General features: G+C 38.4%; 1 protein-coding gene across 1 annotated transcript in view; it reads right to left on the bottom strand.

Annotated features, from left to right (window-relative positions):
- Positions 1 to 4,734: 4,734 nt before the first annotated feature.
- The window catches only part of Appl1 (adaptor protein, phosphotyrosine interacting with PH domain and leucine zipper 1), a 45,987-nt gene continuing 37,749 nt past the window's right edge, over positions 4,735 to 12,972 (bottom strand). Inside the window, exons 17-22 of the mRNA XM_028882415.2 lie at positions 10,785 to 10,959; positions 10,652 to 10,688; positions 9,922 to 10,068; positions 8,697 to 8,747; positions 8,198 to 8,287; positions 4,735 to 6,593 (exon numbers count right to left, since the gene is read on the bottom strand). Coding sequence (XP_028738248.1) covers positions 6,447 to 6,593; positions 8,198 to 8,287; positions 8,697 to 8,747; positions 9,922 to 10,068; positions 10,652 to 10,688; positions 10,785 to 10,959 — 647 coding nt within the window. The 3' untranslated portion in view covers positions 4,735 to 6,446. The remainder of the gene's footprint in view (positions 6,594 to 8,197; positions 8,288 to 8,696; positions 8,748 to 9,921; positions 10,069 to 10,651; positions 10,689 to 10,784; positions 10,960 to 12,972) is intronic.

The raw sequence follows: 12,972 nt of genomic DNA, 5'->3' as shown, positions 1-12,972 counted from the left end.
AACAGAAAAACTGTTAAGAGTCTGGGGCTGGAGAGATGGCTCAGAGGTTAAGAGCATCGACTGCTCTTCCAGAGGTCCTGAGTTCAATTCCCAGCAACCACATGGTGGCTCACAACCATCTGTAATGAGATCTGGCGCCCTCTTCTGTATACATAATAAATAAATAAATTTTAAAAAAAAAAAGAGGTTAAATTCATCTATAAGAGTCAGAGAGAGGATGCTATGAAATGCTGTACATGATCATCGTGATCTCATCATCTTTGGGCCCACCAGCATTCCATTGTGGTGCCAGAGGGGAAAAGCGCTTACCACATCAGCCTGATGGACTGGAATTTGACCCCCAGAGCCCAGTGGTAGGAGAAAAATAACTCTAACAAGTTGTACTCTGATCTCCACATAAGCAAGCGCGCGCGCACACACACACACCTCTCTCTAAATGAATAAAACAAATTTAAAAAAACCCATCATGGATCAGGGAGGGCTCATGAGGCCCTACCATTCCTCAAGGAGCTACTGGTAATTAACAGCTGCTGAGGGAAAGGAGAGTAGCTTTCTCCAGTGGTTTAACCCTGGGAAGTTGTCCATCCTCCAGTAAGTTACTTACTTGTTACATTTGCACTGCCCTGTCTTCATACTCACGCAAGCAACTCTAATTACTAGTGAGTCAAATAAATAATAAAAGTAGAAAGGGAACTTATTAAGGGGAAGAAGGGGCTCAGCAAGAATGGAAAGGGGATAAGAGGAGGTGATGGAGTAAATATAATCAAAATATATACATGTGTGATTGCCAAAATAAATTTCAAATTTTTAAAGTAGCTTTGAATATAGTTTCTCAACACATGTCTAGAACTGCAAGGTAATTAAAAATCAAAACCAAAAACTCAAGCAAGTGCAGTGGCACATGCCTATAATCCAAACCGTTCAGGAAGTGAGGTGGGAGGGCCTCAAATTCAAAGCCATTTTAGGCTACTAGGCTTGCCTCGGGAGCCAGCAGATTTCAGGTAACTGAAACACACCCAGTTCTAACTGTGTACCGGTCTTACAGTAAGTGTATGAATCAATGTCTTTGCACTCAAAATAACAGGTGACACTTCCGACAATTGTCTTCTCTCATTTCTGCTAACCTGGAACTCACAGAGATCCACCTGCATCTGCCTCTTGGAAGGTAAGATTAAAAGTGTGCACAACCATACCTGGCCATGACTTTTGTAATCTTTTGACAGAAAATATGTCTTCTGATTCAACTGAGCAGAAGAACCCCATTACATGACCTAGAAACTAGCAGCCCATGTGCTCAAATGCCAGTCAGCTGACATCATTTCTTTATAGTCAAGTACACAGACAGGGTCATTTAGAACTCTGAATTGAAATTCTATCACTGATGGGAAAAACATTTGCCATCTTTCTGAAAATTCCTGGTTATGTCTCACCACGTACTGATTAATGTGATCCCTAGCAGAGGAATTTAAATGGTTTTCGAATCAATGAACTTACGGTTTTTGCACTAAATACAGGCTGGTACTGAACAGAGAAAGGGCTCACTACCAACAGAAGATGCCTGTTTAAATTTTTATTTCTATACTATATTACATGTAAAGAATATTTTTAAATACATTTTAATTATATTTAAATTTTTATAATTAAAATATTTTTAATTATTAATTTTTATTCTTATGCTACACTGTATATAAGTAAAAGATACTTAAACTTTTTAAAGCCGGGCAGTGGTGGCACATGCCTTTAATCCCAGCACTCAAGAGGCAGAGGCAGGCAGATCTCTGTGAGTTCGAGGCCAGCCTGGGCTACAGAGTGAGTTCAGGAAAGGCGCAAAAAGCTACACAGAGAAACTATGTCTCGAAAAACAAAACAAAATAAACCAACTTTTTATTCCTATATATAGTGTTCTGTATGAGAAAGGTGAGGAAAAGTACAGGTGTTCATTAAGCCAGGTTTTGTCTTGTTCATATGGCACCTCAGAGAGGTAAGATGATACATTCCGTTTCACTGCAGCCCAGTCAGCCATCACAATGAAGTTTCCATATTCAGTCTTAGTATTTTCAGCATTAACATAGTCCATTTTAGTGCAACTAAAGCTCTTTGATTTCTTTCTTTCTCTCTCTCCTCTCTCCTCCCTCTCTCTCTCTCTCTTTCTTTTTTTCATTCTTTGGGTTTTCCAAGACAGGTTTTCTCTGTGTAGCCCTGGCTGTGCTGGAACTCACTCTGTAGACCAGGCTGGCCTCGTACTTACAGAGATCCGCCTGCCTCTGCCTCATGAGTGCTGGCATTAAAGGCGTGCGCCACCACCACCTGGCCAGCTCTTTGATTTCTGATATAAGGATCCATAGCTACATTAGCTACTTGAGTAAACACAGACTTATTATTTTTACACTAAAATTTTCCCAATATTAGTGAACTTGAAATGTTTGCTTAGATCACATATGCAATTAGATAAGTTATAAAATTCTAGTTAATTTCATCCACTCCCTTGACCTACAAGTACATATACATTTTTGTAAAACTCAAAACAAATTAGAATATAAACTCTCAGCAGAAGAAAAGAGATGGCCAAGTGCTATAATAAACTACAAAGAGCACATGGAATAAATAACACTAGTATTAAAACTGCAGGTCCAAGCTACTTAAGCAGGAGCAAACAATAACCTGCCTTTATAACCAGAGGAATTTCTCAAGTAGGATAACAGCACAAAGCATGTATCATAACTTACTAGAATAGTTAATTATTGAAGTCTCTTTCCTTTGCTATAAAAAAAGTTAAACTTTTCTTGATAAGTGACTTTTTTCCCCTATTTTGGCTGTTATGGGACCAAACTGTTACAAAGGATTAAAAGAAACCAGTATTTGTCTTCTTATTTTTAATTATATGTGTGTACTGTGTCTATGGGGGGCAGTGCATGTGAGCACAAGCCCATGGATGTCAGAAGGAAGTATCAGATCCACTGAAACTGAAGTTGCAGGAAATGTGAGCCATCTGATGTGGGTGCTGGGAACTGAACTCAGGCCTCTGAAGAGGAACATGTGCTCTTGACTGCTGAGCTATCTCTCCAGGCCCAGACTGAAAATATCCGAAATTACTTGGAGAAATAAAATTCAGAGTAACTATCAAATATTTCATACATAAAGTCTGTATAAAAATCATGGACTTTATTATACATTTAAAAAATTCAACATATTTCTTGAAGCCTTGTCAGCAAATACCTATTTCGACAAATGAAAAAATAAGTTCTCTGCCCCACAAGCTATACCATGATCACAAATCCAATTCTAAGAGAGATGCTGCATGATTTTTAATTGTACACTGCACAGTTGGTTATTATCATCAGTGAAATAAGAGTTAATCAATTTACTTACATTACAAAAATCACAAAATATACAAAGCAGTCTTGCACATTAATTATCATTTAATCCCCAGTATTCATATCAACTGAAGTCAATTACTTACAAGTGTAGCCAGACTGATTAAAAGTTCAGCATGGTTCTAGTTTCAAATCTTTGTTATTAATGTAGAATAAAAATCTCATCAAAGAGAAATAACTCAAACTTGCTAAAAACAAGATGAAAAGCTTGTTTGAGACATACACTGGTGTGTTTAATATTTAAAGTATGATCTGAATGCTCAGGCTTGTTATCAAATAATATTCTCATTTCATTCAGATACCAGAAGATTTTGTAATATACTAGCTTTCAGGGTCTGCCAATATTGTCAGTTCAAATTGTAAATAGGGTGATTCCTGTAGTAAGTGGTGAACGTTCACCACACAAAATCATGTGACCTACAATGTTATGTATATCCTACTATCATTTTCTCAAAAAATAATGGCAACTTCCTCATCCCAACACTGTGGAGCTAGGAATTCTTTTGAAATTAAACACCAAGTAATCTTTAAATACAGGGCAAAAACAAGATTAGCTTCAGGGACTCTGTTCAAAGGGACAGTTTTAGTCTCTAGCGAGTTTATAGCAAGGATACAGAAATAAGCGATTTTCTATTGAATTTATTACCACAGTTATGCAAGCACTGTCAATATAAGTAACAGAATGCACAACAGAATTAGGTAGGCTAAATTTCATTTGTTTTTTAAAGAAATATTAATTTCTAAAAAGCTGGGAGAGATTTTGGAGGAGAGTACAACAGCCCAAGATCAGCACTAATGTTTAGGAAGAAGCTCACAAGCAGCCTTCTTCAAGCAGGAGAGCTGATTAAAGCTGATGTGCAGAATCCCATACAGTTTAATAGCAACAGAACTGGAGTCATCCGAACTGTTCAACACACTCAGAACGTGTCCTGGGCATTGGAACACATTCTGGTCTGACCTGTGGACATGACAGCAACTGTGGGAATTCCTATGAAATATGACTTAAAAAGAATTAGAAAACCCTCACCCCCAGCCTGAATTTTTATCCAAATAGCAGCATTTTGCTACCATGCAAAGCAGCAGCAAGTAAAACTGTCTCCTGATGGTGAGCACTCTTACTATAAAACAACATATTTCCCCTGAAGTACGCAGGACATCTTATGTCAAGAAAAAACTTCATGAAACTGAAAACTTGGGATGGGGATGCAGCTCAGTGGTAGAGGACTTATTTAGCATGTGTGAGAGACTGGGTTTGATCCCCAGCACTGCCAAAATCAAACAGACAACAAAAACAAAACAAATAAAACCAACAACAAAAACCAGAAACCTTACCAACCTCCATAAAGTCTTAAAAGTAAGACTTGCCACAACTAATCAAGTACTGACCACAGCAATTTCTAGGTTAACAAGAAGGAAACACTAATGTGAAAGCATTCCCTTTAGTAAGTACAAAATATACTTTTAGCCAAATGTACTCCATAAATTGCTGCTAATTAACTGTATGTTTAGGCAATATAAGACTTTAAAGTGTATTAAATAACCATTACTTCCATTTGGCACATGGATAAAAACAATATCATGATCATATATATATATACACATATATAGATTTGTATGTATATGTTATCTCATTACTACAGAAAACTGTTCTTAATGAGTGTGAATCTGAGCTATATTCTGATACCTAAAACAGAAGCCACTTCTAATACAGAACTAAGAGGAAATTACTTGTGAAATTGATGGTTAACCTCTTGAAAATCTATAAATGTATGACTATGTAAAATACTTTAGTCAATATATTTAACCTTATACATATGTATATATACACTTTTCCATGTAGAACACATGAAAACAAAATCTACAAACAGATTAAAATCTGAGTGAAGAAAGAGTTTTGACAGAAGATAAACTGCAGGGACATGTCAACCTTGGTAGCAAGTTAACTCCTTCCTTGGTCCTATACTATATGAGGAGTTCAATTCCTTTTCAGTCTTTCACGGAATTAGACCTGTGACTCATTTGAAAAGTAAAAGTATTTACAATAATTAGTACAAATTATTCTATACTCATAAATTAGTTATTTGCCTTTGTGGATATAAAGTGGCAATTCAATTCATTATCAAAATGTGGGATTATGAAAATACTGGGATTATCAGTCTGAAATTTAAAAGATTATGTTCTCTAAACCAAACTGCACATTTTTATTCTAAGCAGTAAACATAATTGTTATAGAACATCTTTTGAGATGTCACTTATTATTAATAAAAATTATTTCACAATACAGAAAATACAATGTATCACTCTACAACACTCCCTTTACATGTCAATTCTTGTATAAAATGTTTGAACAACAACAACAAAATCTTTCAATAAACTCTAACCCTCACTGCTCTGCAGCAATAATGAAAGTCCCAACCTGAGAACTGAGAAGACAGTGACAAATACCAAGGACTGTGTCAACACCAACAAGATACTTGAGTCTCTTTCCTACTGCCATGATAGAGTACATCAGAGACGGGGGCAAGACCAGAAAATGCCCTGAAATCAACAGCACCATCTGCCACTGTTCTGTGATTTCATACAAATCCTACTGCATACTTAATATTGTTAGAATATTTGCAAACTTGTAGAATGCTCCACAGAACGGATTTTAAGCTCATTCGGCTGAACACTCTCTCACTACCAACAAGATATTCCTACAGAAAGGGAGAGAGCACACACACGAATGTCAGAATCTGAAGAATAAATAATTTCTTATAGAGACAGCCAATTACAATGCAGGATAAAAAGTGTTCACAATTTGAAAGAAAAATATCTTGAGCAAATGTGATTCCTCAGCAATCTACTACAGGAAGTAAGCAGGTCTTATTTAGGTAGGCGGAATTTGATGATAATGCGCAGTATTTTATTTTTAAGGATATGCTCAATATAACCTGTTATCATGCTTAGTCTTTTGTAAATGAAGCTGAAACAAGCAAATATAAAGCTTAGTCTCCTCCTTGATCTTTCAACATGGTTACCTTGTGCCACATTCCAGGGGAAGGGGAAATCAATCAAAAAGCAAAAACAAGTTTATGCTTCCGATTCTCTTTTTTTCCCTTCTTCTCCCAAATCACTCTCCTCTGATTGGCTACTGCTAAGGACAACAACCTGGCCCTCACTACCAGTCTGGTTTGGTCTACTGGAAGCAGCTATCAACCGACTCTGCTCTTCCAAGTCCTGGTGGAAAGATAAAAAAGAAAGGAAGTTAACTGTCAGCAGTCAAATGGAGAACTAGTTTTCTGTGCACTCGTACTATGCTCGAGAGCCACTCCAAGCCTGTCACATGCACAGTTCTGGCAATACGATGAGAAGAAGACTATATATATTCAACAAATCAGACACCAGGGTGAATTTTGGCATCATATGAATAATTCCATAAAAGCAAACATGCAAAAAAAAAAAAAAAAAAGTCTGATATTTTATCCTCCCTTTCTTGTTCTACGGCTAATGTTCTGAATATCCTCCTATCTCACTGTACACCACGCAAGTAATCCCCCAGTCAGGAAGCTCCACCGCCGTCCACACCCGTGCCCTGCTCCTCTCCAGCTGTCACCTGCCCTCAGGCAAGCTGTACTGCTGTGTTGTCTCTGTCGTCTTCTCTCCTCAGGCACCTGTGTCCACTCACTTCAGTTCTCACTGGTCTCTTCGCATGTGTCCTCCCCAGTGACTTTCTCTCCCGTTTTCCTACCATCAACACCACCACACTTAACAGGATCCTACAATCTCATGGATCGCCTAATCAAGTTTTGGCTCTGAAAACTGTGTACTTTTTTTTTTTTGAGACAGGGTTTCTCTGTGTAGCTTTGTGCCTTTCCTGGGACTCACTTGGTAGCCCAGGCTGGCCTCGAACTCACAGAAATCCGCCTGCCTCTGCCTCCCGAGTGCTGGGATTAAAGGCGTGCACCACCACCGCCTGTCGTTTTTATCTTTTTTTTTTTTTAACTGTGTACTTTTAATTATCCTTTTGTAGGTTTGACCCTTAGTACCACAAATAAATAAATAAATAAGGAAGTAAGTAATTGAGTAAATAAATAAATAAATAGATGGATGAATGAATGTGCTGTAGGAAGCTCTGAGTGAACATGTTATCGACAGGAGCACAGCCTTGTCAAGGACTATACAGTATCTCAAGTCCTGGCAAAGCTGCCTTCTGGTCTATGCTGACAGTGTGTACAAAAACTAGCAACCACAGCTTCCTCTTCCCTCCTGCTACCTCAGGAATGATTCCAACCTCAGACTGCTCCCCCTCCACAAGACCTAGACATAAGAAACTGAGTTCTGGGCTGTTGTATGGCAGTGGGTGCCACTCCATCAGAACGAGCACCCATCCCAGCTTGTCTATGCACCTTCCTGTCTTCAGTGTCCGTCCTTTCCTCATGCCTTGTCACCCCAGTCTGGTTGCCAGGACCAACCTGTGCTGAACACTGTGTGCATGTGTGTGTGTGTATGCATATATATGCATGTACGTATATGAATATGACACTCGTGTTGATTCTTGCTGATTCTTAAAATAAGTATTTGCCCTTTCACAGTCAATGTGGCTTTCAGCAAGACAATTAAGTCTATTGGTATACAAAAATTCTGGCATGTTTCTTTAACAGAAAGTTATATTTCATGGCAGCTACTATGCAATTCAGATGTTAACCCTTTTCTGCTATGCACTGAATCATCTGGTTATGAGGTAGCTGAACAAGCAGAAATGGACTTTCACTTGGCAACTAAAATCTAAAAGTCACAGGGCTGAATTAAACATCACCAATACCACGTAAAGGAACAGATACCTTCTCAATCTGTTTTTGTTTGCTGAGTTCTTTCTGTTGTTTCTCTTTTACTCTCTCTATTTCTTTTTGTTTTTCTGATGCCCTACGATCCTAAAAGGGGGTGGGTAAATAAAACAAACATGTTAAATAGGAAGTAACTTTAAACTTTGCACATTTCAATTAATACGAGCTTTATAACTTTTTAGTACTTTTATATATGGCATATCAATAGTTTTTCCAGACAGGGTTTCTCTACGTAGCCCTGGCTGTCCTGGATCTCACTCTGTAGACCAGGCTGTCCTCGAACTCAGAGATCCACCTGCCTCTGCCTCCCAAGTGCTGGGATTAAAGATGTACATCATCACCACCTGGCTCCAGATTCTAAATGATATCTGAACAATAGCATCCACTGTTAATCTTGTTTTGCAAAACAACTGTATTTACTTGCTAGTATGAAAGAGCTTTCATTACCCTGCTTTAGCTTAGACATCCTTGGAAATTAAGTGGCTCTGACTCTTACCAGTTCAGCATGCAGTGCTATCTGTTTTGCCAATCCAACAGAATCACAAATCTAAAAGGATAAAAAAGGAAGACCTCAGATACTTTTCTATTACACTAAAAATTTCAAGTACCCAAATGGATGACATAACTAGTTTTATAATAATTCAAGATAACATACTAGTTAAATAAGAATTTATTTAAAAATATTTCAACCAAAAAAAAATGTCAGCATGTTTTCTTCAGAATCTTCTGAGGAAACTTCTCCTGCTGGCTTTTCCCTCCATCATGTGCCCATCCTACTTCTCATGGTATCAAACTGATAGAGACTAGCACAGAGATCTACAACTAGTCAAAATGCAGAACACAAGTGGCCGTAGGGTGCTCAGGCCCAATGGATACATCTGCAGCACAACCCCGACACCCAAGGCTCAGGGAAATGCATGGAAGAGAGTTGAAAAGACTGTAAGAGCCAGCAGACCAGAACATCTGCTTCGTGTCTTCTAGACATGACACGGAAGATGGATCCATGAAATCTCGACAATATGGCTCCCTAAACAAGACCTGAAAATTGACAACAACTGACATGCTGATGTAAATGGAGGAAATTTTACAAGGCCCGACCCCTAGATGAAGAGCTACAGGCAACCAATGGCTGCTGAGAGAGGAAGACCCTGTTTTGTCCAGGGATGAGACCCAAGAGGCTATCCAATTCTAAGTGATCAGCCCCAAACACATGCATATAAAAGCAATACTAAATGGACTCAGTAAGGTTTATACACACATATACACACCAATAATAATAATTAAAATCATGAATTTTCAAGGGGGGGGGACAAACAAAGCAGGAGTTGGAAAGTGGAAAGGGAGGAGGGGAAATGATGTAAACACAGTACTCATACATGAAGTTCTCAAAAATAGAAAAAGCTTAAAATTTGAAAACATCACTACTGAAATAGTAAGTCATGCAAAGAATGAGGGATTGAGGTGATGATCCTGATGTAAAATGACTATGGGAATATATTCTATTCCTAGGATAAGTTAATGAGGCAAGAAGACTGAACCAGCTCTCGACAGTACAGAACCTGACAGGCTCCATCATCAGCACTCCTCTCTCCAGAGCAGCATGCTTTCATCAAGCAGCTCAGCTGGACTAGGCACAACCTGAGAGCTTTCTCTAGAAAGTTTAGGTTAAACTGTGACTCTGATAGGTGCTTTACAAAATAAACATTCTGAAAGCCAGGTACCTTCTCCCCCTCATTGTTTGATTCAAATATATAGCAGACTGACGACAAACTACTTTCACTTCTTCCGCCTGACGTCCGGAGAACAAATCCAAAGAGTCGTTTATTTTCCTGGTGTGTAGCATACAAAACTACACACGGTAATGGAAACTGCCACGGAAACACCACAAATAAACATGAGATCTTACATTACAGCAGCATTTAGATGATAAACTCTGATGCTAAATTCTAAAAATATTGAAAATAGAATTTTAAAGACAAATTTTCAATAGAATAATAATCTAGGAACAAATAATACCATATTTGGTGTAGATATTACCAAAGAGATTATTAAATACTGAGTTATATTTAATGACATATTTACCAATACAAATTTAACAACAAAAATGATCTACTTAGTAAATAACTAAATGAAAACATACACTTGTACCTACAAAGAAATACAGAATTATAAAATAAAATCAATTATGTTCATGTCTTGATTCCTACTGCTAACTTCTTTGGCATATAAACTCTCTAGGGATAAAAACTACCAATTGCATCAAAATGTGTTGAATCTTTAAGTTGAAGAGTGCTCAGTAATTTTTGGAGCTGGTTCTATATGTAACTACAGCCTAAAGACCAATCTAAATTGATACTGTCATACTAGAACACATAGGACTAGGTTATTATCAAACTATAAAATGAATACATGAACAAAAGATACTTAAAACTTTAATCACATATAACTCACTGTGAGCCTTGTTACTTGGGTCTGTGGATCAATTAACCTATAATAATTAAAAATTTGGAAAACAATTTTTTAATTAGGCTGAATTAAAAATTCATTTTTCCTGTAAGTTTGTTTGGAGAGGGTTACTACTTACTTCAAACAGTCGCATGTGACTAATAAATGTGATTCTGTCATACGAAAGATGTTATGGATGGCCCGAGCAGCTAATATCTGGCGCATTGTTTCATAAACGACATCTGGATGGTCATCTGACTTTACCTCCATAGAACCAAGGAATCGGACAATAAATAACTGATGGAGAATAGAATCTGTAACAGAATATGGTACATTATGGCTAAGGGATTCTTTTGGTTTTGCAGCACAGGTTGTCCTTAAACTCACAATTCTCCTGCTTTAGCATCCTGGATGCTGGTTCTACAAGCATGTGCTAGTCTATTTAAATATTTATGTGTTTTTAAACCCCATAGTTCTTTTCCAAAAGAATATACTGCATGGCTTTCGATTTTTCCAGTGAAAAATAAAGCCTAAAGGAGGGATTTATAATAACCTACAGTGTTCAAGCTATAGGAAAATTAAGGTCTCAATTTCAATCAGCAAAATACAATGTTATAGTGATATGGTTCGTGGTGGTGTGAATGAAAATGGCCCCCAAAGGCTCACAGGGAATGGCATTATTGGAGGTGTAGCCTTGTTGTAGTACTGTGGCTTTGTTGGAGGAAATGTATCACTGGGGGATAAGCTTTGATGTTTAAGAAGCTCAAGCCACATCCAGTGGCTCACTCTCTCTTCCTGCTGCCTGCCAATACAGATTTAGAACTCTAGGCTCCTTCTCCAGCACCATGTCTGCCTGCATGCTGCCATGCTTACTGCCATGATGACAACAGACTAAACCTCTGAACTATAAACTGGCCCCAATTAAATGTTTTCCTTTATAAGAGTAGCCATGGTCATGGTGTCTCCTCATAGCAATAGAACCCCTAAGACATGGTTCTAAATAAAAAGAATTCTTTGTACTATTCCTATAACTTTACTGTAAGTTTAAAATTAAAGAAAAATAGCTGCAGCCGGGCATGGTGGTGGTGCATGCCTTTAATCCCAGCACTCGAGAAGCAGAGGCAGGCGAATTTCTGTGAGTTCCAGGCCAGCCTGGTCTACAGAGAGAGTTCCAGGACAACCAGGGCTCTGTGACACAGAGAAACCCTGCCTTGACACCGCCCCCCTCAGAAAAGAAAAAAAAGAAAGAAAAGAAAAATAGCTGCTGGGGCTAGGGATGATGGCTCAGTGTGTACCGTGTAAATATCTGCTGCACAAGCACGAGGACTTGAGTCCAGATGCCCAGCACCCACATAGAAGCTGGCTGCGAGAGCAGGTGAGGCAGTAGGTGTCTGTAACCTCAGGGCTCAGGGTCATAGGGGAGGGACACAGAGAGGGAATTGCTGGCTGGCAAGCTCCAGATTTAGTGAGGGACCATGTCTCAAAAAATAGGTGGAAAAGGATAGAGGGAGATACCCAATGTGGACCTTTGGCCTACACAGGCACAAACACATGCATGTGCACGTGTACTCGTACGTACACACACACACACACACACACACACACACACACACACACACACACACACACACCAAACATAAAACAACCCAACACACTGGCACAGGAGACCACTTCCTAAATATAATACCATTAGCACAGACACTGAGAGCAACAATTAACAAATGGGACCTCCTGTAAGGCAAAGGACACAGTAAATAAGACAAAATGAGAGCCTACAGAATGGGAAAAGATCTTCACCAACCCCACATTTGACAGAGGGCTGATCTCTAAAATATATAAATAACTCAAGAAATTAGACATCAAAATACCAAATAATCCAATTTAAAAGTGGGATAGAAAGCTAAATAGAGAATTCTCAACAGAAGAATTTCAGATGGCCAAAAGATGTTTAAGGAATTGCTCAACATCCTTAGTCATCAGGGAAATGTAAATCAAAATGACTCTGAGATACCATCTTACACCTGTCAGAATGGCTATGATCAAAAATGCTAACAACAACCTATGTTGGAAAGGATATGGAGTAACTGGAACACTCATCCACTGCTGATGCAAACTTCTACAGCCACTCTCAAAATCATTATGGCAGTTTATCAGAAAATTGGGAATCAATCTACCTCAAAACCAAGCAATACTACTATTGGGCATGTACCTAAGAGATGCTCAATCATACCACAAGATCACTTGCTCAACCATGTTCAAAGCAGCATTATTCATAATAGCCAGAACCTGGAAACAACCTAGATACCCCTCAACTCAAGAAAGGATAA

Source organism: Peromyscus leucopus, chromosome 9 (assembly GCF_004664715.2).
Source record: "Peromyscus leucopus breed LL Stock chromosome 9, UCI_PerLeu_2.1, whole genome shotgun sequence".
Taxonomy (NCBI): Eukaryota; Metazoa; Chordata; class Mammalia; order Rodentia; family Cricetidae; genus Peromyscus; species Peromyscus leucopus.
This window is presented reverse-complemented; position numbering and strand designations above follow the sequence as displayed.